Below are 25602 nucleotides of genomic sequence, written 5' to 3'. Positions count from 1 at the left end.
GACAGGGGGTTAGGGAACCCCCGCACCCCCACTTCCTATGACTCCTCCCCCCTTGACAGCACCCATGCTTCCAGCGATGCCACAGTGGAGTAGCTGATAAATCTTTCATGCGTCTCGTCGCCCCCTGCCGAGCTATCATCACAGCTTGTTGTATGTCTCCCGTAACAACAGTGGGCATAGGTCTACCACAGTGTCTACTGGAAATGCAAACTCTAGAACCTTATTAGGCCTATTGTGACAGATATATCATTCTATCTGCATCATTTTTATGTTATAACAATGGATTATGCTATGTCATAATAAATCAAATGACTGGCAACTTTCATTCAACTAGTAGGAGATAGTATAGCAGACATATATGCACTTAATAGAAAGAATAAATTGGAGAAAAAAAGTAAACATCTGTTAATAAATTGTCGCAATCCAAGGAACTGAAGTAGCCAAAACTAAATCAAATGATGCTTTAGTCTCTTGACAAAGATGGCAGCTCTGGGTGAGTAGCTTTTAACACACAGTAGCCTACAGTATGTAATGTTGTGTAATAGCAATTTCAGACATGCACTTTTTTGTCATTTAGACCTAGTCAAAAGACTACCACAAAGTCATATTCAATGTCATAACGAGTAGTTTCGGCGAAGACAGAGCAAATTTAGGTGAACTATCCCTTTAAAACGGTTTGATTTTGAAGATGAGAAGCAGTGGTGGGACCCTTATGAAACATCTCAGAAAAGAGATTTTATCTACCGGCCCAATTCATCAACTCCAGTTTTACGGTAAGTAAAATTTTTGTATTTATTCTATCTTCATACCTTCAGATTGCATCATGTATTCCTCTCATTGTATGTACTTTTTTCGTAGCCCCACAACAACAAAAGCCTTCAGAAATTCCTATTTGTTAAGTGGCCCTGTGGGCTCAACGGTGTACAATGAGGACTTTAGCTGGAAGCAAGCATCGAGACCTGACAGCATTCGCACAGCATCAGCCTCAGGAAACCGGAGAAATAACCCTCATCCAAGCCAGGTAGGTGTAGACAGCAGTATCCTTCATTTTTGGTGTATAGAATATCAGCTCTTTACACGTGTTCTGTATAAGAAGATGCTTTACAAACACTGAAGATTATAGCTCTATTAGTAGGGAGGTCAAGGAAGAATTTTTACAGCTCACTTTTCTGTTTTTCTGTGAAACTGTTTTTTTTTGCTTCCCTCTGGAATATGTAGGGGTGGGACCTATGCCCCACCCCCCCCCACACACACACCCATTGCTCTCTGTAAAGCGCATTGTGTTGCCTCTGTGTATGAAATGCGCTACACAAATAATGTTTGATTTGATTTGATAAGTAATGGTAATGTCTTTCCAACGTGGTGCCCCCCAAGTCTTTCATGGTGTGGAGGCTGCCCAAGGGTGTAAAACAGAGCTCAGTGGATGGCAGATCTCCCTGGAAGAGCCCTCCATCTGAAGATGAGATCCGGAATGCCTTGACCGCTCAGTACCGCTCCACCTACAGGACAGACTTCCTGGGTATACCTCAAGGTATAGACCCCTGTACTCACCACTATGAATAACCACTATGAACAACATTTTTCTGGCCAGTATATTGAAAAGTAGATTACCAAAATTGTACATACATTTCCCCACATTTTCCTCTCTAAACTTTCTCCAAAATGTAATATTTGCCTTGGGACTTGTTTTACAGGTTGTCAGAGGAATCACGTGATTCTTGCCCCTCTGAGCTGGACACAGCCGGGCCCTCACTCCACTCTCACAGAGATGAGGCACAACTACCGCCAGCCGAGGCAGAAATCTGAACTTCAAGGCAACATTTCCCGATATGGCTGCAATGCACTGCACAATGTGGCCCCCAGAGGCATAGGTAATATTAAAAGAACTGTGAACAATTATACAGAAAAAAACATGACTTCTGGTATCAGTCATCCGTCAAGGCTATTTGAAAGTCTGTATTTTATCTTCCAGTTCCGACTGTTGTTCCTAGTCACATCCGCAATCAAGAGAACAGGTCACAGTTGACCACCTATGATCGGCACTTTGGAGGGAAAACCACCGACGTCACTGCTGTACTCAGGTCTCTGCAACCCCAAGAGCTCCAGCAGTTCTCCAAACATTTACCTGAAAAAGGTAAACTATATTAACATTATACCTAGAACACACTAAATGTGATCAGGGGCAGCCAGTCGCTCTCAGCCACCTGATTCTAGACAGCTGTATTTGTCAGTGGCCATGGGAACACATGTATGGGAATTCTGAAAGATAATCTAGCCATCCTTTTTCAAAGTGTCAATTTTAAGCTCTGTGTAAAATGTTTGCAGACACCCAGAGTTGTTTTGGTATCTTGTTTGACCATTGGTCTATGCCGCAGTTATTTCTACCTGCCTCAGCTCATTGACAATGCATTGCCCCTCTCTGTTTTGTGCGGCCTCGGTATTAGGAAACACACAAGGCTATATAACCCACTACTGTTTTTGTTTTTTAACGATTACATTTTTTTGTTTACAGATAAGGAAGTTGTCCATACATTTTTGAGCAGAGCAACCCCATCTATACAGGTGAAGAAAGTGATACATCTGCCCCCTAAACTATCCAAGCCAGAATGGATGTCAGCTTGGCCAGGTCCCCTGTAAATATCGCCGGCAGCATCTCTCAACCAAAGACCCAGTCAAGTCAACAAGAGTCTCAGTGGAACTTTGTGAATGAATGTTCATTCAGTGTGTGTGTGTGTGTGTGTGTGTGTGTGTGTGTGTGTGTGTGTTAATTGCTTCCTTGGCATTCATGATAATAAAGCCTCTTAATCTATGCAAAGACACATCTCTTCCCCCTGTGTTACAGTAATTCATTCATTACAAAAAGTGATTTCATGCTTGTGTGGTTTCAGCTTTACTTTTGTTTATTTTTAATTGGATACAATTATGCTTTTTTGATTTAAAGAACAGTGTTTTTTCTTTCTTATGAAATCTTCTATGGCAAATTCCCATAGAGTTGTGTGGTTTACAAGCGAAAGCTGATAAGGAGTTGAGTTTGCAGGGAGTAAAATGGAATTGTTTACTGTATTAGTTTGTTGTATTGGACCCCTTGGTTACCAGAGTGTTCCATCTCTTCCATGTGTAATCCTAGAGTGCCAGGTAACGTGAGAACATGCTCTGAGGGTAGGGCTATCAGGGAGACGATCACCCAGCCTATAATGTACCGCTGTACAGTACAACCGTGGGACGCCACTGGAGAAATGCCGTTGGGGAAGAAAGTTCGTCCGTCCTCAGCTGCTGGCAAATTAGAAACTCAAAATGTATCCAGGTATTCTGTCATGACTGATGTATTTTATAGTCTACAGTAGCTTCTCTCACAGTATGTCATGAGCTATTGTTCTACGGTATTGTTGTCTTAATATTAGGTCACCGTTATTACCAGTTGTGTTCGGTATTATTATCTTACAGTAATAAGATGATTTGGCATTGTGAGCTTTCATCTCAACATGGAACAAGGAGGTTGGGGTTATTTAGTTTGAAGGGCTTTCTTGCTGCTCTGCCATGCATTCTGTTGTTCAGTGAATGTTTACAGTTGTCAAGGGATTGTGGAATATCCCTCAGTGGCGGCACTGAGCATTGGTAAAACGGGAAGCCTAATTAATCTGAGCACATCTCACAATTCCCAAGCTTTATTAAATTCCAGTTCTGCCATTCCTACCCCATCCCTCTGGGTACCATTTGGGTAAACGAAATGTAATTACTACAACATGACTGTCGCAATATTGCCAAGTAGTATCAGGCTAAGTTAAGAGCCTCGCATAGTAATCATGCACAGCTGCTGCTGATGATGTGTGGCTAGACTTCTGACAAACATTTAGACTTCTGGCTTCACTAGAAATTGTACACATTTATTACCTGTTTAAACATGCATCCATAGACTGGTATTTTTGTCTCCCGTTTGATGGAGGGGTGCGGTGGGGTTTGTGGGTGGCTGATTGTGGGTTTGAAACTTATCCTGCTAAAATGCAACATTATGATTCCATAAGATCAGGTATTTGGCACTGAAAACATTGTGTTTCTGTAGTATCCTAAATGAGCTGTGGAGTGCAGGTGAGCAGAGAGTGAAGACCTCAGGGCAGGAGGTCAGGGGTGAGAGAGTGGCCCCTACCGTTGGGGCGAGCTGCCCGGCGGCCAACGCAGAGAGCAGAGCGCAGCCCGAGTGGCTGGAGCGAGAGCTGCTGAAACACGACCACCGACGACACTCTGCTACTCTGGCAGATGAAGCTCAGATCACTACACTACTGCACTACAAGGCTGATTCACGTCATAGTCTCTGCAAACTGAAGGTAAAAAAGTGTGTTTTATATGTATTCTACCTCAAGGTGTCAGTAGAGTTTCAGTTGGAATCCTTCCCTGCTCCATTTACCAGTATCCTTCCCTTTGGAATGGAACAATTGAAACAGACATCCTCTAGCACAGGGTTTCCCAACCTGGGGTCCAGGCCCCCCTTAGGGGGGCACCAACAATTGCAGGGGGGGCGCCAGCCCTCAAACAATTTGAGGCCTTAATATTAGCTAGACAAATATTTGTCAAAGAATCATGTTATTGACATGTCACACAGCAATTTTAACAAAATACATGATTATATCTGATGAAGGGCCAAAAAGCCTTGTATTTACGGCACTACAATACCATATAAAATCAACAAATTTATGAATCGTGTCAACATTAATATCATTGCTACATTGATGAAGCACTTCATTGTACTCCAACTTACACCTGATGTAATTTGCGCACACAAACATACACAGACTGGACATTCACAGCGATTGGGGGGGTGCAAATTCCATCAGGTGTAAGTGGGGGGCTCTGGGGAAGAAAGGTTGGGAACCCCTGCTCTAGCAGAGTTAATTTGAGGATATGCCAGAAGTGTCATTTTGAGTGATGTTGAGAATAAATGTATTAATTACTTTATAGGGTATCAAATTAGTGATCGATGCCAATGACGGCCACATTTTAGGCCATAAAAAAAAAAACACAATTACCGTGCCATCTGTTTAAAATGATTCTCATTGATACAAATTACAGTAATCGACCTGACAAGAACGATATAGTGGCCTTGCAGAGTAATTCACTTGAATAGAAAGAACATAGGACATGGTGACAGTAAGAGCAAAGCACCCGACCCTAGCTTATTAAGTTAATTTTTAGTGGTGCATGCAGAATTGTTTTTCAATCCCCTGTAGCTGTAGAACGTAAGCTTGTGAGATCAGGCTTGCGACGCCAGGCTACTGTAGCTGTGTTCTGTAATGAGAACACTGCTGTTTTGTGTAGGAGAGGCATAACTGTTGTATGTGATAGTAAGGACAAATTTGGGGTCAGTCTCATTTCAAAAGTGACCCAGAAATGCCTCCTCTCACGCCATGTGGCATGCTTTCTATGGATGCCCTATGCCCATATGTCCTATCAGAAGTCAATTAATAGACAAATAAACGAGGTTCTGAAATACAGACCTAGCCTTCATCCTGTTGAGGGGGCATTGACTGTCTCGACAATTCAGAGGAGCCAGAGGGCAGGCTGCCTCTACTATGGTTGCATCCTGAAGGAGTTGGTCTGGTTATCACAGTTAATAACGATAGATCAAAGAGTCTCTGTGGACGAAGAGCCTGTTGCTAGGAGACCATGCCAAAATCAGAGACAGGCCATTAATACACAGAGCATGGCGATTCACACCCCCTGGTCTGTGCTTCCCGGGGCCTCTGGCACGGGCAGTCCCGCCATCCACGGCGGCTGTATTACAGACTGGCATTACCACTCAAAGGTGGCACCTACTGATGTGGTGTTAATTGAAACGGTGTGCCGTGTCAGTCCGAGTCCTCTCTCAATCTTCTCTCCCTGCCTTGCCTCGTATTCTTAGCGCTCAGAGTTGATCAACTGGCTGGTAAGTTGATTCTTACATGGGCTGTGTGAATTTCAAAGGACCAATTCAAACCGTCACTGTCTTTTGTATTCTGTTCACTATCCAGAGAAAATGGAAGAAACACTGCTGTCTTTAGTTGAATGTGGTTTAATTTTAGGAGTCTGTTCATTCCTTCACCCATAAATGTATCTTATTTGTCTAAAGATTGAGCAGAGGATATCCCTTGAGCATCTATTAAAACTTAAACTGGCCTTTGAGGTGAGTTACTGACTAGGTGTTTGCTATAATTTAAGGCTTTGCTTGTTTCCTCATATTCAAAACATTTTATGACGATGAACTCCTTCTTTGCAGGAATTTGAAATGGGTGGGATGAGACCACTTGATGAGATGAATTTTGGAGTGATTGTGAAGAAGTGTTTGGGTTTGAACAACATAGTAAGAGGTTTGAACTGAAACTATTCTGACACCTGTCCATGTAAGCATTACAACAGATGTGTTGACATCAGATTAATTGTAGGTAAGACATTTGCGTGGTTATGATTAATGTTAGGTTTACTCCAGCAAAAAGCACTAGCACAACGAAAGGTTTGCACTTTGCTAGGATCGAACCTTTTGGTTACAGAAACGCTTTCATCATCCTCAATCTGCCTCCTTGAAACTATTGTATTTTGTCAATATAAGTGACAAAATGTTGTCTGGATTCAATTAATGTATTTACTTAGGCATCAATACATATGGAAATTAAAATATATTTAATTTAAAAATTAAATATGTTTGGGCGTCAGAATAGTATTTATTCCTGATAAGCTCTTTATAACAATGCATCTCTCTATTCCTCTCCTCTTTCCTTCTTTATCTCTCTTCTGCTTTCCTTTCATCTTTGAACTTTAACATGTTTTACATTTCATAACAATCTAACCTAATACTGGTGTTATTCCTCCTTTTTATGTTCATTGAATGTCACAGAACAATGCACAAATTCAAGAGCTATTCATGAAGATTGATTATTCAGGCCAGGGGAGGATTGCATGGGTGAGATTAAATGTATTATTTTGTCTCTCAGGACAGTATGATTCTTTCTACTTACAATGGTAGTGATTGCCCATGCTAAACATCTTTGTGCCCGTATTCAAAGCAAATTATGGTTATCAAATGTGAGGGGTTTGTCTAATCCATTGTACTTAATTGATCTTAATTGGCCCAACTCATGCATGGAAGGATGAGTTTTGCACATACATGCAGCTGGAGTACACCGAGAAGGAGGAGTCTGTGACACGCACCAAACAGGTAGCCTTCACTTTGCCAGCCATCATCAAGCCCTTATGCCACGGAGATCCCATTCTGCGGGTACACGCCACCCCTGACGGCACCATCGTAACACTTAGAGAGGATGGGGCCGTCTACTACTGGAGCTCTGAGCTTCAACTGAAGAAGAGCAAGAGTGTGTTTGTATGTTACATACATATGTAGCTCATTTGCAAAAGTCTATGCTGTGCATTTGCATTTCTGGATATTCAAGTTACTGTTGTTAATACCGTACTGTATGATGAATGGCACTGCATAATGTAAACAGATTAGATGTGCCTCATTTTAAGGTTGTCTTCTATCACCTGTTTTCATGCAGTTTCTTAAAGATTTGCCTTCTTTCTTTTTACTGAAGGATGAAAGACCTGTAAATAGAAAACCCAAGTGGGCAACCGATTTCATCACAATGATGCAGTACAACAAACTGGTCATCGGAACAGGGTAATAATACAAAATAAATGTCAATTTCCAAAACCTAGGCAGGACATGGCTACACCAACTTTTACTGGAGCGCAGTATGCACTATAAATTACACTCAAAATCCTCAGCCCAAACAAGGTTCATCGCATGTTGGTCAATGGTGCATATTCATGCCTTTCTCTTCTGTCTTCCAGGGACAGAGAGATCCAGCTTTATGAGCTCTCTTCTCTGGAGCCTTATTGCCAGATTAGTGCACTGGAGACGGTGCCTCTGAGGTTAGACTACTGGTGAGTCTCCAGTGAACACTGTCAGACAAACATTATGTCAGAGAAACTGTAATGGGTTCTACTGTATAGAGTCTCTGGCTATGTCTGTGTTCTCAGTGTTCCGTGATTCTTTCTCCAAAGCTACACTGGCCCTGATGAGTGTGCTATTCTGTATGGAGATGCCCAGGTAGCTCATTTTTCTGTCTGACAACTGTTCCAGTAAGACGGCTCATTAAATGCCACTCGCCTGATTAATTATGAAAGGTTGTTTTTTTCTGTTTGTCATCTAGGGATGCGTGAATATCATATTAATCACATCTGTTGGTGAGACACTGAGGTAAACCTGTTCTGGGGAAATCAGTATATCAGAAATGCAATAGTTTGTGGATTGAACACAACAAAATGACCACATCTTCTGTGACAATGCATGGTTTATCAATCAGACACCACACAATACATGGCTTAACAATCAGACTACTACTGGTTACTGATGATACAGAATGGTGAATGTAGAAATGTATTTGTGGCTGCACAAAATGTGAAAGACAACCACATGGCTTCATGCCAACACTATAACTGTATTATGAAATTCCTTTGCAGAATGTGGAAGAAGTTACCAAAGATTGAAAATGTGCCCAACATTGGAATAGACAATGCTGTTCTTAATCCAAATGTGACATACATTCGCTGGAAGGTCCATCAAGACTGGGTCACAAAGGTGAATGTTGCTCCTGCCCAGAAACACACTAGTTATTTTAAGCTCCAACCCCCGGAATTCATTGGAATAGTCTAGAAAACTCTCCTGGTGATTTTTTTTTTTAAATTCCAACAACATGTACCCCTCCCTCAATTTTAGAAAAGTCAAATTATTTTTTGGTCAAAGCGACATTTGAGCTAAACTTGCTATGACAGTGGCGTTCCCCTTTAATAAGAGATTAAGGGGTTGACCTTTTGAACGGTTTTGTGTCAATTTGTCTTCTGGTACACAAACATCCCCTGAATTATGTTCTGTGCTGTTACTATCCAAATGTAATTTTCACAACTGTTTTTCACTTATTTTGAATTTCAGGTGAAATACTTTCAAAATATCCGTGCTGTTGTATCCACCTCGAACCATGAAGCATCTGCTCTTGTCATAGGTAATTCCTGTCATGTCCACATTAGAAGAGTTCTCGTAAGGGAAGAATTTTGAGTTTAAAATAAAAGAGATATCAATCATTATCTACATTTCTTGCTCTGAACATGTATTGCTCAGAACTTACAAGCATATGCCCCTGAATGCTTTTCTTGCATCAATAATTAAACTCCTTGCTCACAATGAAGATATTGAGGGCATAGAATAGCGATAGAAACAGCAATTGATATAAAGGCACATTTGATCTGTGTAGTATTTGAAGTCTTCATGCGAAGAAATGTGTATCAGTCTGATGAATAACATTCAGTCAGGCTGATGACTTATCTAGCAGAAGTCCATCAATCTGTTGTGTTTGTGGGAGTGAGTGAGTGAGTGAGTGAGTGAGTGAGTGAGTGAGTGAGTGAGTGAGTGAGTGAGTGAGTGAGTGAGTGTGTGTGTGTGTGTGTGTGTGTGTGTTTGTGTTTGTAGTGTACATAAATGCAATTGATGTTATTGTATAACTGAATAATTCACATGTGGCTCTTTGCGTTGTTTCACTGAAAGGCTGTGTACTCCCATCAACGAACATTGAGCAGCAGATGAGGGAGATCAGCGAGGTCTGCCAGGAGAGTAAGGCCAAGAAGGCCCCACCTAACTGCACACCACAGCCCAGGGCGTCATGTGACCAGACAGTCTTCCCCATCTACAAAGGAGTGAGGACCTTTGACCTGTCCAAGAAGCACAACCTCCTGGTGACAGGTGGGATGGACAGACTCCTACGCATGTGGAACCCCTACGTTCCTGGGTGAGTTACAAGGATGCTCCAGAGAGAAGGCTTACATTATGTATCACTCTGCAACTTTAGGCTTACATTTTTTGTTATGAAGGTCAAATTTAAGTCACAAACTCTCTGCCTAATGCAAAAATTATTGATTAAATAATCCTTCTGACAAGTGTTGTGGAAATTTCTGTCACAGAGTATTGTTCAGGAGAGATTCAATGCCAACGTTCTAAGTTTAAAAAATAAAGAAATATTTAACAGGATTCTTTATTTAAAGCAATACATAGCATTTTCTCCGGTTTTCTCGGAACTGCGCCCTCTGCGAGTAAGTGCACTGTCGTACTGTCGTAAAGACAGATTGTCTTTTTCTTTTTCTGGCTTCCTCCATGATGTTTCGCTTCGGTTTTCTCACCTCCACCATGATATCATTGCATGTTCTATTAATACATCCATGCATGATATCCATAGACGCCGGAATAGTTAGCTACTACTGTGTTGTTTAAGCACAACGTTGCGCTTGCACACTTCGACTGAATGCTGCGTCCCGGGGGCGCGAGTTTTAAAAGGTAAAAATGTCAATGTATTATCTTTCTGAGTAGACTGTTTGGACGATTCAGCTTACATTTAGTAAATCAAATTGGAGAATTAGCACCAGACATGTTTGTAAAGGTCCAAATATCGCGATGTATTGCTTTAAGTTTAACAAAGTTTATTACATGCAGGCACGCAAGCAGCACATTAGCCACATACAATACATACAAACAGCACAATAACATACAAACACCCCCAATAACCCGTCTGGAGAAGGGGACCTTCACATCTCAGTTGCTTCATGCACACAGCAGTCTGCAATGTGAGAAATGGCGGCCCAGATCTGCGGTAACAGTCAACATTTATAGTCAAAGGGAGCGACCGTGGTGTCTGAGTTACTTCCCAGCCCTCGCTTCCCACCCGCCCAGCCCAGGTGTATTCCTGTTTTGTTGACAGAGAGGGTTGGTGGCGAGGACCGTGTGAGCAAAGACAATCAAGGGCGCTTAGTTCTCCAAACATAAGTTAAGAGATGCATAAAATTCTGTCTGTGCAAGGAATGAGAGGCCAGTTCTAACTGGCCAAAACAACATACAGTCTGTTAAATTCCTTCAACTGAGGTCTAATATGTTAAGGGGTTCAATTAAGATCTAATAATACAGAATTTCCATTACACAGGAAGCCGACAGCCGTTCTGAAGGGCCACTCCACCCCCATCTTCTACCTCTGCATCTCCTCAGAGGACAACCGTATCTTCTCTGCCTCCATGGACAACACCGTGAAGGTTGGACGTCTTCTCCACTGAAAACTCCCTCTTGCCCCCCCCCCCCCCCCCCCACACACACACACACACTTTGGCTACTGCATGCTCCATTTTATCTTTCTCCCTTTTGTCTGTGTTCTCTGTCTTCTGGCCAGCTGTGTTCTATATTGGTCTGTCTTTCTTTTAGTTTTGTGTTTGTTTTTTTATGCTGCCATTTAGGTCAGGTGTTGCTTGAAAAATAGTTCTTTGATCTCAACTTCTTTACCTGGTTAAATAAAGGTTAAAAATCACTTATCATAACAGCAGTGGAAACAACAGAAGGCTGTCTTTGTGCTTTAGATCTGGGATATTCAGGACCAGTGCTGCCTGTACACTGCCCACCCCAAAGCAAGCCTGATACGTGGGGACATGTCAGCATGCCTGTTCTCTCCTTCCATGAAGTCCCTCTACATCGCAGCAGACTCTATAGCACTGCTGTCTCTCAAGACCAGGTTGGTGGGTTCATTACTCCTTTTTACCCACACCCACATCAAGTTCTTGCTCAAGATTCAAGAATCCTTTATTCATCACATGTAATGTACGGTGTACAGTCACAGTGAAATGTTGCCGTCGGCCCAAAGATTATGCTTGATACAGATAAAATCTAATACTGAAGTTACAAATTTATAAATTACAAAATTTACAAAGTTTACAAACACTAATTACACAATAGATACCCTTTCTATACAGTATAAGATGGATTATTTACGTGCTATATGAATAAATAATAAATACATAACCTGGGGGGGGGGCATGGGTGAGTTATGTACATGCTATAGCTATAATAATAATCCAAGGTGAGGAGGGGTATGATATTGCGTTGTAAGTGGTTGTGTTATTTACACTAGGTATCCTGCTCCTCTGGGTATAGAGTCATTCAAGAGCCGCATGGCTTGCGGAAAGAAGCTCTTCCTGAGTCTTTCTGTGCTCGCCCTGTGTGTGCGGTCTCACCCTGTGTGTGCAGTATCTTTTCCCTGACCGTAGCAGAGAGAACAGTCTGTTGCCTGGGTGGCTGGGGTCTCTCAGGATCCTGTTGGCCTTGGTCTTGCATCTTCTGGAGTAGATGTCTTCAAGGTGGGGGAGTGGTGGTACAGTCTCTGAATTTTATCTTGGTCTTTTTACCCTTAATTGCAGGGCACAGCCCCTGGGCCATGTGATTGTGTCACACAGGGAGCCTGTGATGTGTTGTGGCTACAGTGAGGAGTTCCATCAGGTGGTCAGCTGCACAGAGGGATCAGTGAGTCAAACCACCATCAGTTCAACTGGACAGTCACATCTAGCTGCTGTTGCAATCATAATGCTATTAATAAACACAAATCATAATCACGGCATGTTATTTTTTACTTGTTCCTAGGTTGTGAAAGTCTGGGATATTGATACAGGAAGTCAAGTTTTTGAGTTTGGTGGTGCACATGGACTGTTTGCCATCACATGCATGACCTTTGACCCCAAAGGAAGGAGGTCTGTGTGAGAGGCGGCTATTAGTGGATATAGTAATGCAATATGTTTCTATTATATGCACGAGCTATCTTATGAATAATAGATGATTTAATCTTTACAGACTTGTCACAGGGGGGCGAGATGGCTGTCTAAAGATCTGGAACTTCAACAATGGGCAGTGTTTAAAGATACTAAAGAAGGGTAACTTAATATATTAATTTCAGAGAGAAACATGTTTACCGCTAGTTACTGTATTAAAATAATTCCTGTATTTCTATTAGATGGTGAATGCTGTGAGGTGTGTGACTGCACTTATCTGACCGTGTACAGAAACACGTGAGTAACAATGTGCAGTACAGTATGTTTCTTTTTTGTTTATTTGTGTTTTAGTATGTAACTGGTACACAATTGTTTTGAGAAAAAATATTCCTTCATTTTAACCATATGTAAATTATTTTTTAAGCTATGTGATGTCTGTTGGCTGGGACCGGAAAATTGACATTTACCCTGTGAGTATTAGAAACAGGAGAGCTGTAAGCAAGATAGGATATTTTTTATTCTCAGTTGAAATTGATACATTTACTTACTTGAATGACCTGTCTTTGTCTTCTCTATCTATCGTATCTATAGTATCTATCTATCGTATCTATCTATCTATCGGATCTATCTATCTATCTATCTATCTATCGTATCTATCTATCTATCTATCTATCTATCTATCTATCTATCTATCTATCTATATATCTATCTGGGCTCTTTTGAGAGACATGCATTCAGGAACTAGAGTTTGTGTCAGTATGTGTATGTGTAAGAACATTAACCGGCTTGAGATACAATGGCTTATTGTTAGGTATTTTAGGTAGGCAGGTACTTAATTGCTCTCTGGAGGGAAATTGCAGTGTTATAGGTACAAGGTTAAAAACACATGTCTATAGAGCTTTAGTTGCCCAGCCACTTAACATTTCACTCTGTACACAAGAATCACTTTTCATGATGACTCACAGATCTCTCTGTACACAAAATCACTCAAATGATTTTAACCCTAACCCTAACCCCAGGTAAATGGATTACACATATATAGTGATTTTATTCAAAGCCAAGAATGGCCTCTCATTCACAAATGTGCTAGCCTGCTCACTGGGAGCAATTTGGGGTTCAGTGTCTTGCCCAAGGACACTTCGACCTGTGGACAGAAGGAGCCAGGATTCGAATCGCCGACCCTACAATCATTGGATGACCCACTCTACCTCCTGAGCCACAGCCACCCCTGAGATAAATACTATGCAAAATACAAACACATTATTCATTCTATCATATGACTACTGCATGATTACTGTTTGTCTCTATGTTAGGATACACCAGAAGCCCCACATCACATCCAGAGGCCTCAGCCAGCCTGGCAGGATGACCTGGTGATCACATGAGCAAACCAAACAGAAAAACCCCAAACAGTTATCAATGTCTGTTCTCACCGTTAGCTTGTTCATTAAACCCTGTATTGTCCGTTCTTCATTTCCTGTCCTCAGAGGAACGGCCACAAAGAGGACATCCTCTGTATGGCGCAGTGCCCCCCCTCTCTCCTGGCCACCGGGAGCTACGACGGGGAGATCATCGTGTGGAACCTGGTGTCTGGACACATACAGTGTCGCTACGTAAATCCGCCACCGCCCCCTAGCAGCAATCTTCAAGGTGAGAGATCCTGCTCTGAAGATGTGAGAATATACAGTAATACTGTACATTCAAACTCAATATGAAATATTTAGACGTTGTGCACAATAATTACACACAGCTTTCAACTCTAAGAATAATCGAGCTCCGGCTCCGACTAAAGGGATGTTCCTTTTTAATCTGGATATGTTTTCCATCTACAGGAATGGATACAAGTGTCCCAAGCATTATCTTTTTGCGGACTCGAGCCTTCCACGTTGAGTTTTCTTCCGCAGCATGCCTAGTATCCTCAGGGGCTAAAGGTCAGTGTCATGACACAGAGATAGTTAATGTAATTAATTGTACAGTGGAGTTCACATGAGTCATTCATCTTATGATGTATTTTCTGTCTCAAAACAAAGGTTACATTAATTTCTGGAATGTGCTTAATGGTGGGAAATTTGTGGCCAGCTTTGAAGCGGTATGTTTTATTACACTATCTTTATAAATTATTTATCTTTTATGTTCACATAAAACTGGGTGTGAAGTTGGCACGTGGTGTGATTTGTTCTACAGTCCAGATTCCAGCGTCAGATCACAAAACTAGCTGTAACAAAGGATGACACTTCACTGTATGCAGCTGACCAAATTGGCTACGTCTATGTATATGGAATCAAGACATATGCTCTTGGTCCAGAGCAAACACCACTGAGAGGTCAGTTTTCTGGTGTCATTGGCAGTGGTTTGATAAAAAATATTTTTCTCACAGCATATTGATCCTTGTCTTTATTCATTTAGCTGAGAACTACTGGCGCGCTCACACTAGCAGCATTACTGGGTATGTGTAGGGATTGTCAATGAGGAGCATTCTTTAAAATATAAACATGAAGATAAACTCCAGGTTTGTTAGCTGCATGCCCTTTCCATCTTATCCAGTTTGCAGATTGTTGACAACGATCAAGTGGTGCTCACCTCGTCCATAGACTGCACTGTGCGCCTGTGGAGTGCCTATGGAGACTTCATAGGTAGGTATTGTATGGATAATTTTTAAGGATCATCATTTTTGTTGTCACTAACTTATTGTTATTCAAATAAGAGTCATGATCAGTAGATGGGGTGGGGGTGTAGTAGGGGATACCTGTACGTTCCCCTATGGCAGGGCGCAGCGGGCTGCATTTTGTATAGTCCCCCATAAGGCCGAGGCCCTTCCTGCAAACCCCCCCCCCCCCCCAAAACGCCCATAGTCCAGCGACGTTAAAGCCTTGTGAGACCATTCTGATCTTGAGAGCTCAGATCAGTCTGGCCTTCCTCGTATCTACATCGATTTCAGTTGGTGGGAGTAGGCTACTTTCCTTGACAAACGCCTTACAGCCTATCAGTGTAACAAAACCAAATCCAGTGTTTTCCACCAAGAAACCCTGATGAATATTCTTGCTCTCGTTTAATGTTGTTGTTGCATATATTTCTGCAATAACTGCACTTATGTCTGTCTGCTCATTCTACTAATGTTAACATTACTGCTTGTTACTTCGGGAGATGCTATTAGTTTTGCCAGCGGCCTGTAATTCACGTCATCAATTACGGGAACCAATCAGGTGCTGCGTTCTACTGAATGACCTGATACAGCAGGAATCAGACGATTTATTCAAGAAAATCAATGTAAACCAGCCGATTAGAATCGCACAGGAGGGTGCCTGCTAGCAAACAAAATGCAAAGAGCCAAGATAGGGGGAGGGGGGGGGGGGTTGATAGGGACAGCTGGTGATACAGTGGGATGGAGCCTGTCCGGGAGCCATGGGGACCTTAGGAGGATCTTGACCAGGAATCGGGGGAGGGGAGGACTTTCTGGGTGTAGTACAAGAGGGAGAGACACTAGGGAGGAGAGAGGAAGACAGGGTTAGTAGCTGCACTGGGTCTTTACAGTGGTCAGGGGGATTTCTACTAGACACAGGGTGGCCTGCAGGAGGTGGGGAGACCACAGGACCTGGTTCGAGTATAAGAGGGAGAGACACTAGGGAGGAGAGAGGAAGACAGGGTTTCATATGTGTACTATCAATGTCAATGCCTCACTATTCAGAGCATTTTGTACACCTCACACCAAGGGGGGGGGGGGATTCTGGCAGGGGGACACAGTTCGGCACAACACGAGCCTCAGTGAGTGAGTGAGTGAGTCCTTGCTTTCTCTCCAAGGGACATTCGGGCAAACTGAAAATTGGAGTATCCACACTCCCTCTTCCTGGAAGCATCCTGCAGTTCCCTATGAGGTTTTGGTAGATCCTCTAAGCATGCCAATTCATCACATTCTGGATGGAGAGATAAGAATGTCTGAGGTCATCAACCCTAATGAAGCTGAAGTTACTGCAGCTGAGCCGAAGGTGGGAATATTAACAATTTCTTCATTGCTGCCAAAGCCCATGTTGAATATCTATGGTTTCAAATGACTTGTTTCTCTTTTTCACTCAATCCTCTCTCTGCCTTGTATACCGATCTGACCCGCTCCTCTTGAGATGCAATTGCAGTCGGACTCACACAGCAAGCTTAGACATCCTCAGACATCCATCAGTGACACAGACATTGAGGAGGAGATTAAAACCACTTGTTACCCAGAAGGACATGGGAAACGGTAAATTAAGCTCATTATAACTGTTAAAAGTATGTGTCATGCAACACAACTGTCTCATGGGAAGAAATGTATTTCTGGCTGTATAATAAGTTTGTTATCTCTTGTATCAGACTCCGTCACGAAATATTCAAGCATGCGAACAAGCCACCCAACCATGGAGGTCCCAAGGCCTATCACACTCTGAAGTACTTTGATATCGCTGATGCCCCAACCACCTGTGAAAGACCAGATCTTTCCCTCGCTGGAATTGACCCTTTCATCTAGCACCTGAAGCTGGAGTCTTCTCAATCCCAATGAGTCTATTTGCTTGTAAATGTTATCTGTAGCTTACAGGTGGATTAACGTCTGCTCTGGTGGAGAAAAGACGAGGCAGGTGCTCATCCAGGCCCTGGTCATCTCCCGCCTGGACTACTGCAACTTCCTCCTTACTACAACGATCCTCCCTCTTAAGCACCTATTATATTTTAGATTGCTATTCGTGCATTTGCCTTCAGTACTAGATTATGCTCTTAGTCACTTGTTTTATAAAGGAGATATACTTGTGAGTTTTGGCAAGTTGTAGTACATTGACTTTTCCTACATTAAATGCAATTATTGTTAGTCGCTTTGGATAAAGGTGTCTGCTAAATGACTGTAATGTATACAGTACATAGTTCGCAAGATACATTTCAGTGTCACATATTCTGTTGGTAAGCTAAGTTTCGGTGATGACTTAAAGCTTACACTGTTCAACCCATACTTGAAGTAAATCAATTTTTGGCAGAAGACTTCTGATATTCAGATGTATTATTTGAAGACCTTTGATATTATCAAGTTTGACACATGAAGTTTAGGACTATCCGTGACCAACCACAATAGAACACAGCAGATCAAGAAAAGTACATTGCAAGACATACCAGATACAATGATTTGCAGACACAGACAGACAAACAAGACAACACACACACCAAAAACAAAATAAAAACCAAGACTAATCCATCCACGCTTGACCCCATAGGCCCAAGGACTTGGTGAGTAAGCCAAGAACATCTAGCATCAGAGCTTTAGGTGGCTTTAATAAAACTAAAATGTAGCTCAATAAGATGGATGAATAAATTAGTAAAAAAACATTGACAAAACTAGCACTTTTGAGAAAGTCTGATAATTGCTCCACCACCGTTTTGGTCATACAACGGATATGGGTGGGCACCGTGAAAAATCATTCAAAAAACATGTTAAACTCTCAATTTCAAAGACTGATGATGCATTACATCTTAAATGGTGTTGAGACTCCGGTGAGGTATCTGATTAGCGGGAGAACATTTACGCTGAGTTATTAACTATGGCACATTTTAAACTTTAAAACATGTAAATAAAACATGTAAATAATGTAATGTAATGTAATGTAATGCATCATCCCCAACATGGGCAGCAGCAGTGAGTAGGCTAAACAAAGCGGAGAGCGCCGAAACGCTGGTAAAAGAAGACAGTCGATGCGCTGTGGATATTAGGTTTTAAGTGTACAAATTTGCCTTTTATTTGAAAGGTGGGGGACTACAACCTGTAGCAACCTCGGAGAAAAGACTTTCATCTTTCCAACGATGTGTTTACTTTGGTGAGTAACGAAACGGTTTTGTCTGTAGACTCGGACGAGCGGGCCGAGGAAGCGCATTCATAGGTAAATTGCATTGAGAGTAACGGGGTTATCTGTAGGATATCGCCCTGGACCAGGTCTAGGCTAGCACTAGCTAACGTTAACTATATAGGTTTGCATGTAACGTTAGTCAGGCCAATGTCATTGAAAAACGGGACTGTCTTAAGCTTAGCTAATATGTTTGTACTCTTGACTTTAAGGTCATGAGTACCAGACCAATATATACATTCTTCAAGAAGAAAGTGAGAGTAGAAGCAGATGAAGAAACTGCTGCGGAACCTGAGGTAACGTTGGCTTGCTAGCTAGGATAACGTAGCAATAGATGCCAAGTCAATAGCCAAACATATTGCCTATGAATAATTATTATTCATACGCTTTTGTCAATAAAAAATAAAGTGGATTGACTAACAGTGAAATGTTTATTTACAACAGGAGAGACGGCTTCTCCAGGCAGGAGAGCTTCCTCTCCAGCCAGCAGTCTCTCAAAGAGGGAGAGAGAGAGAGAGAGGGACTGACTCTGACTCTCAGATGGCAGGTAGAGGCAGCAGGGCAGGTAGCTCCCTCACTCATCATTCTCTCTCTCTCACACGCACTCTCTCTCTCACACACACACTCGCAGTCTGTTAGTGTCAGAGGCTCATTAGATAGGGAGAGAGTGTGGGAGATATATTAGACCAGTGTGTGGCAGAGGGGAAGCCTCGTTCAGACTGCACGATTGCCATCTCTGAGGGATCTCTATTAGATGATGGTCAGCTGGCTCTTTTTAGCAACTGCAGTCATTTCAGCTTCCCCTGGCACATTTTCTCCCAGATTTTTCCTTTTCAGAACTGACATTTTTAAGGGCTCATGTCCTGCAGTATGTTGCATTAAATAGCCTTTTGTACAGTAGATGGAAATGTGGTCTTTGGCACATTGAGTTGTTTGTCCGGGTGTTGTTATTGTTATTTTCATTACAAAAAACTGGGCACGACACTGGATGTTATTTAATATTGATTTTTATTTATTAAAGTCCTGTCGTTTACCATGATTTGTGTATGACTACTTCTTTACATCCCCTTTCATAACCAAATGTGGTCCGATGATTTAATTGCTATGGCTTCTTGATTTTGCTCTCAAAGTGCGCCAAATTGATGCATTTAAATTAACAATGTTAAAAATTATCCCGGGGGGGCATGCCCCCGGACCCCCCTACAGGGTCGGAGGTCCACCCCCCATAGCTGCCCAAAATCCTGTGGGAAACACTGGGGGCCACTGCCTCTTGTGGTAGCAACATAGAAGTGCATGTCAACAACGGCACAAAGGCAGTGACGACTACTGGGCATTTGCTATTCTAGCTGCGCGGCTAGCCAGCCACGCACAAAAAGAGCAAAGGACTGTGCTCGACATGCACCGCACGAAACAGGTTATCCCCTGAAGCGCAGAGACCATCAAGTGCTGCTTCTCTATTTCCAGTTAGCTCATGGCCTATATTAGGTGTTGGCATATCCCTGCTGTTAGGAGCACAGGAGAGCACCTTCCTCTGTCAGACACTGAGCTCTCAGCTCCTCCCGGCCGCTCGCTCCCCCTCAAGGGCTTTGGCCACTACTTTTTTCAGAGCACATGCTCGCTAGTCCATCTGTAGTTATTTGCGCCTTGACCTTGACCTTTGAATTCTCTCCATTTTCTTGAGGTTAAACCTTTCTGCACTGCAAATTCAGGGAGGGAGGTTCTATCCATTCCACTCTTAAAACGTAAACCAAGAAACACTTTAATGGAATTGCGAGACATTTTACAATATTTGGCTTTGGATGAGGCAAAGAGGCAGAGTAAAATATTATTTGTTTAAAATGTGAGAACTTTGAAGAAAATAAATACTTGAAGACATATCATGGGTATCCAATGCTCACAATTTAATCATACTAAGATGACATTGGTCATGGAAAACACACTTTAAATGGCCCCATCTTCTCCTGAGACACATGTGTGACCTAAATGTCAGTAGCAGCCTTGTCCTGTGGATCAGGGAGTTCCTGAGGGAGGGGCTGCAGGTCTGCAGCAACACCTTCTCCCACTGCCATGTCCTGAACACCGGTGTCCTGAATACCGGTGTTCCACAGGGGTGCATTCTATCTCCCTGTCTATTCTCCATATACACAAACAGGGTTTTTCCTGCATAGAGGATTTCTTGGTGCCCCCCAAAGAGATTTTAGCCAGAACCAAAGGAAAATCACCAGTGCCAAAATGCAAAACAATTCTGAATAAAAATAGCAATTCAAATCCTCTCCAAATGTGTTTGATAGCTTGTTTCAAGTGCAGCCCATCCCTCTTTCATGCATTGTCCATGGTTTGGACCACTAGTAATCGAGATAACCTGTGTATTAATTATCAGTATTAATTATTAGTATCTTAAACATGTTGTCTTCATATTAATGTTGTGTCATGTCAGGAGATTTCCCACAATTGTGAAAAGTGAGCTCAGTCAGAACGACAGCAAATAATATAGGCCTATATATGCTATTTGGCATAAAACTGTGGTTTCCCCCCAAAATTGTGTGCGCATCACCCCGCAAAGACCCATTCTGAGCCAGGAAAAACCCTGACAAATGAGGTAAAATACAACAGCAAAGACCTCTCCCTGCCAAAATATGCTGATGACCTGGCCCTGGCTGCAAGCCTGCAGGATGTGACCAGCCCTTCCTACTCACAGCACATCCACCACCTTAATAATTGCGTTTAACGTAGGAAAAGCCAATGTACTACTACTTGCCAGAACTCGGAAGTGCCTCTCCTTTCTAATACAAGTGACTGAGAGCATAATCTAGTGCTGAAAGCAAAGGGCAAGAATAGCAATCTAAAATACAATAGGTATTTTAGATTGCTAGATCCTTGACCTGTGTCAGTAATACCAAGGAGCTGTGTCTGGGAGGTGGGGTGGGAGCAGGGAGCATAGGGCCTGTCTTCAAACCAGCTATCATGAAGGGGCAGTAAGTGGAACAGCTCATTCACTTTATATATCTGGGAACAATCACTGACAATAAACTCACCTTACAGACCTATACCTATAAAAAGGTATATGAGGAGCTTCAACGCCAGCAAACACCCTGACCATGGTCTACAGGTCACTCACTGATAGTGTTCTCACCTTCACCATCATCCTGGTATGGGGACCTCATAGTTAAACACAGGAACAAGTAGTCAGGTGGTCAACCAGGCCAGCAAGATCACCTTAGACAAACAACTGTAACTCCAGAACCTATTCAATTGGCTCATAACAAAAAAAAGCAGCCCAGATCTATAATGACCTCCCTTCACTCATCATTCCAGCTGTTGCAGGAGACTCAGGCTGTGTTCGAATCGCATACTTCCATACTATATAGTATGCCAAAACAGGACATACTATGTATGTCCCAATACATAGTATGCCACATGCAGTATGGCAAAAATACCAGGATGTCCTACTACATCCGGTCGTATTTTGCAGTATGCAAGCCAACAGGCTTTTCTGGCTATTCTGACCCACAATCCTGTGCGCAGCGGAAATGTGCGTCACATGTGCGAGTCATGACCGCTGTAGACGAATGCTGCGTTATGGACAGCTACGGATGTGGGCAAATTTCAAGGCGAAATGTTATGACAAGGTAGTAGGCTATGTCCCAATTGGATGCCTACTGCTTGCAAAGTATGTACTTTCTAAGGGCAGCTGTAATAGGTACTGGTAGTAAGAAGTACAGTAGAAGTATGCGATTCGGAACGCAGCCTCAATGTTCCACTAGCCAGGAGAAAATCATTGTGCCCTCTGCTGTATTCTAAACAGGGACATATAGTACAATAACCCCCCCCCCTCCCCTGCCCCACCAATTCCCATGCAAGTTCTTTAGTTCTTTAGCATTGACTGTTTTTATACTGTTGCCAGAGTGCCAAAGACAAATTTCCATTCCATGTAAATGTAATTGACAAAGTTTTTCTTATCTTACTATGTGGAGCCCCACCTGTTTAATCACAAAGATATCCATGTCGTCAAACTGCTTTTCTGCAAAGAAATGCCTTGAGTCTAGATCTCTTTCTAGGCCGTTATTGTAAATAAGAGTTGCTCTTAATTAACTTGCCTAGCAAAATAAAGGTTGATGATGGTGACTCTTCCTTCCAAGTGTGGATTGAAAGCTGTAGCCAAGCTGTAGCCAATACCTGAAAGAGATGCATACATGTGAATGGTATTCAGTCATAAAAATGCAAAATGTATCCCTTTTTAAACCTGCATGTAGCTTTGATTTATCCTTATTGAACATGCACACTTGAAAGGCTGAACATCGTCAACAAACACGTCATCCCGGGTTTTTCTATCACTCACTCCAAATCACTCTCTGTGAGCAACTAACGCCAAACTTTCTAAACACTCAAATAAACTGTTAGCTACTCAGCTACATATTGTAGACTATTCACCTCTCTAACCGACTGTTTGGAGTTCAATGACAACATAACGTAAAAGCACATCCAGAACTAATGCCGCGTTCCAGATAGGATTTTGAGCTCGTAAGTTACGATTTCAAGTCACGACTCACGACTTCATAGCGTTCCAGGCAAACTGCCTGAATGCGTGGCATTCTGGATAAATGTAAACAAGCCGATATGCTGACAAGCTAAACATTGTATGCCTAATTTCGCTATGCTAAGAAATTGTACGTTACATTTTATTTATTGACATCATCGACTTTTCGCCGTTTGCATGGTCACGTTCAGGTTTACCTTAATGTTAGCTAGCTAGCACTAGCTATCTCTTGCCAACATATTTGGGCATCATTACATACACATAGCAGGTTGTAGTGCATAATCGTTTGTATTATTTTGATTACAACGTACAAATTTACTTTACGTTGCCCTAAAGTTATCTTTGTCGCCATACCCATGGGGGCTGCCATCTTGCTTAGAGGGCTATGTGACGTCAGAGAGCGCAACTGGGAGTACATCGATCTGTACGAGTTCACGGGTGGGAAGTTACGGGTTTGACTGCCATTCCAGAGCATTTTCACGTGTAGGAGGTAGGAAAAACACGAGTTACGGGTTGCCTGGAACGCGCCATAATACTATTTCTGCAGTGGTCATAACCAATAAAACAATGAAATAAGAAAATAACAAACCAATAGAAATGTAGGACAGGGCGGGGGGGGTGTCTAAATCAAGTTCGAATGATATGCTATAGGGTTTGGGAAAATGTAGTCCCAGACACGACCATCTTGTTTCTACACAGGTGTATCTATTTGTCTGATTGACTCTACTGCATAGAATCCTATGCAATCAGACAAATAGATACACCTGTGGTGGCCGGTCTGGGACTACATTTTCCCAAACCCTATACTGGGCCGGGGTGACTGGACCACTGGTACTGAGATTATCTACTAATATAATTTATTAATGACTGCCAACCAATTATACTAACGTCTGAGCCTTCATAACAATACGTAGGCCTACATTTCTTTTTCTTGTCTCTTTATAGTTGTTCCGAGTTGTGCACTGAGGTAATGAAGTTTCAAGAGCACCGCCATTCATCATCCAGTTTCTGTCATTCATCCATCTTAAGCTGTTGAAACTGACACTTTTGGCCTATCCAACACAGACACAATATGACACAACACAATATGACAGATCATTATTCGACTTCCGAAAAATCCAAATGTGATCAGAAGCGACGGCCAGATGTGGGTGGGGTGTTGATTGCCTGTCTTTTGTCAAATCTCAGGTCACCTTTCTAATCCTCACAATGTGCTGTGCCACAAGCTTGATAGTTGTGGACCTGCGAGCCAAGGACCAAATTGAACTGTAGACCCAGGCTGATATTCCTGACAGGGCAAGAGGCTATGCCACACATAAATTAAACAGAACAGAGACATGAATTTAAATGAACATTTTAGCCATTTTTTGCATCGATGCCTCGATAAGTAGTAGGCCGCCTGCAAGTCGATAAGTATAGCCTACCAAGCGATTGCAATTTGTGTTGAAGCTACTGTAGGCTAGTCTGTGATTGCACAATATGATAGCCTATGGGCTTGGCTGTACCGCAAAAAAGTGGCCTAATTGAGACCTGATAAAAACAGTTGTCATTTATGTTTTGCTAAGTAATATATAGCCTAGGCATACTTACGGAAGAGCATTAGGGCCAACAACTGAGTTTTTTTTTTTTTTAAGCTTCTGAGTTTAAAGTCAGAATTTCTGGCTTTATAGTCAGAATTTCAGAGAAAAAAGTCTGAAATAACTTCTGAGATTAAAGTTAGAATTTCAGAGAAAAAAGTCAGAATTTCAGAGAAAAATGTCAGAAATAACTTCGAGGGGGCGGGTCAACTGTCAATCAATTTCTACTTTGGCCAATCAGAGGCTGACAATCGTCTTGTCAATCAAAAACTAATTTCGCCTGAAACGGTTGTCAATGACTTTTTATTTGGCGAATCGCTTTTCTCTTAGGAGAAGGGGTGTGAGACGCAAAGCTAATTTGTCATTAATAAGTGTCAGCTGCGGACGATCAAGCGAACATATTGGACGTCTTTCGAGGTAAGGGAGATTGACACAAGTAACATAACAATAAGCAGTTATTTTAACGTATTTTCAATTAGTTATAACATTGACAGCGCCTAAATGCTCACATTTAAGAACGTAGACGAAGATGCTGAGATGCCTAACGTTAGCTAAATAGCTAAGTTAGTGTATACATCCATGATCCTAGCCGTCACAACGTGGCTAGCTAGGTGTAGGCTATTCTTGACCCAAGTTAACATTAGCAAAGCGGTGTACCTGCGCACATGCACAAACAGAGCAGTGCTTCTACAAAGAAATCTATCATATTTATTTTCTCATGTAAATGTAACCCACCCACTAAAAGTGGTTTAGTTATCAATGCTTATATATCTTCATACCATACATTTCAGACACTAACTTGACATAAAGTATACTCATTTTCATCTAAATTATAGGCCTGCTGCATACTTGGTATAGTGAACATCTCTTTACGTCAGCGCCCCCTAGCTTTATACAGCTGCGCCTGCGTGCACGTGCTGTTTTAGAGAAATGATTGATGGGTGACAAGAGGGAAAGTTCTGCTGCGTAGCCTATAGAGAAATTATTGAAAGAGTATATTATTCCCAAGTATTTGGTGTGTCTACCACAGAATTGTGTGTCTGAA

The 25602-nt window shown here is 42.2% G+C and overlaps 2 protein-coding genes across 2 annotated transcripts; both read left to right on the top strand.

Annotated features, from left to right (window-relative positions):
- Window positions 1-480: 480 nt before the first annotated feature.
- Window positions 481-2637, top strand: tex26 (testis expressed 26; the record flags this gene model as incomplete). The annotated part of the gene is made up of 7 exons (XM_084461117.1): window positions 481-493; window positions 689-773; window positions 859-1021; window positions 1375-1531; window positions 1695-1871; window positions 1973-2134; window positions 2513-2637. 7 exons carry the CDS (start codon window positions 481-483, stop codon window positions 2635-2637), a joined length of 882 nt encoding a protein of 293 aa, XP_084317243.1.
- Window positions 2638-3236: 599 nt separating this feature from the next.
- Window positions 3237-17086, top strand: wdr95 (WD40 repeat domain 95; the record flags this gene model as incomplete). Its single annotated transcript, XM_084461010.1, has 29 exons — window positions 3237-3304; window positions 4061-4322; window positions 6101-6154; window positions 6863-6928; window positions 7115-7345; window positions 7557-7642; window positions 7816-7908; window positions 8029-8074; window positions 8178-8224; window positions 8488-8605; window positions 8957-9026; window positions 9566-9806; window positions 10989-11094; window positions 11413-11564; window positions 12247-12349; window positions 12467-12573; window positions 12674-12753; window positions 12834-12888; window positions 13016-13061; window positions 13905-13964; window positions 14079-14241; window positions 14424-14522; window positions 14622-14680; window positions 14776-14914; window positions 14998-15037; window positions 15136-15224; window positions 16390-16574; window positions 16719-16822; window positions 16933-17086. The coding sequence occupies 29 exons, from the start codon at window positions 3237-3239 to the stop codon at window positions 17084-17086; spliced, it is 3123 nt and encodes a 1040-aa protein (XP_084317136.1).
- Window positions 17087-25602: the final 8516 nt, after the last annotated feature.

This window comes from Borostomias antarcticus (genome assembly GCF_949987555.1).
Source record: "Borostomias antarcticus genome assembly, chromosome: 1".
Taxonomy (NCBI): domain Eukaryota; kingdom Metazoa; phylum Chordata; class Actinopteri; order Stomiiformes; family Stomiidae; genus Borostomias; species Borostomias antarcticus.
The sequence above is the reverse complement of the archived record's forward strand: the minus strand, read 5'-3'. Positions and strand labels throughout refer to the sequence as shown.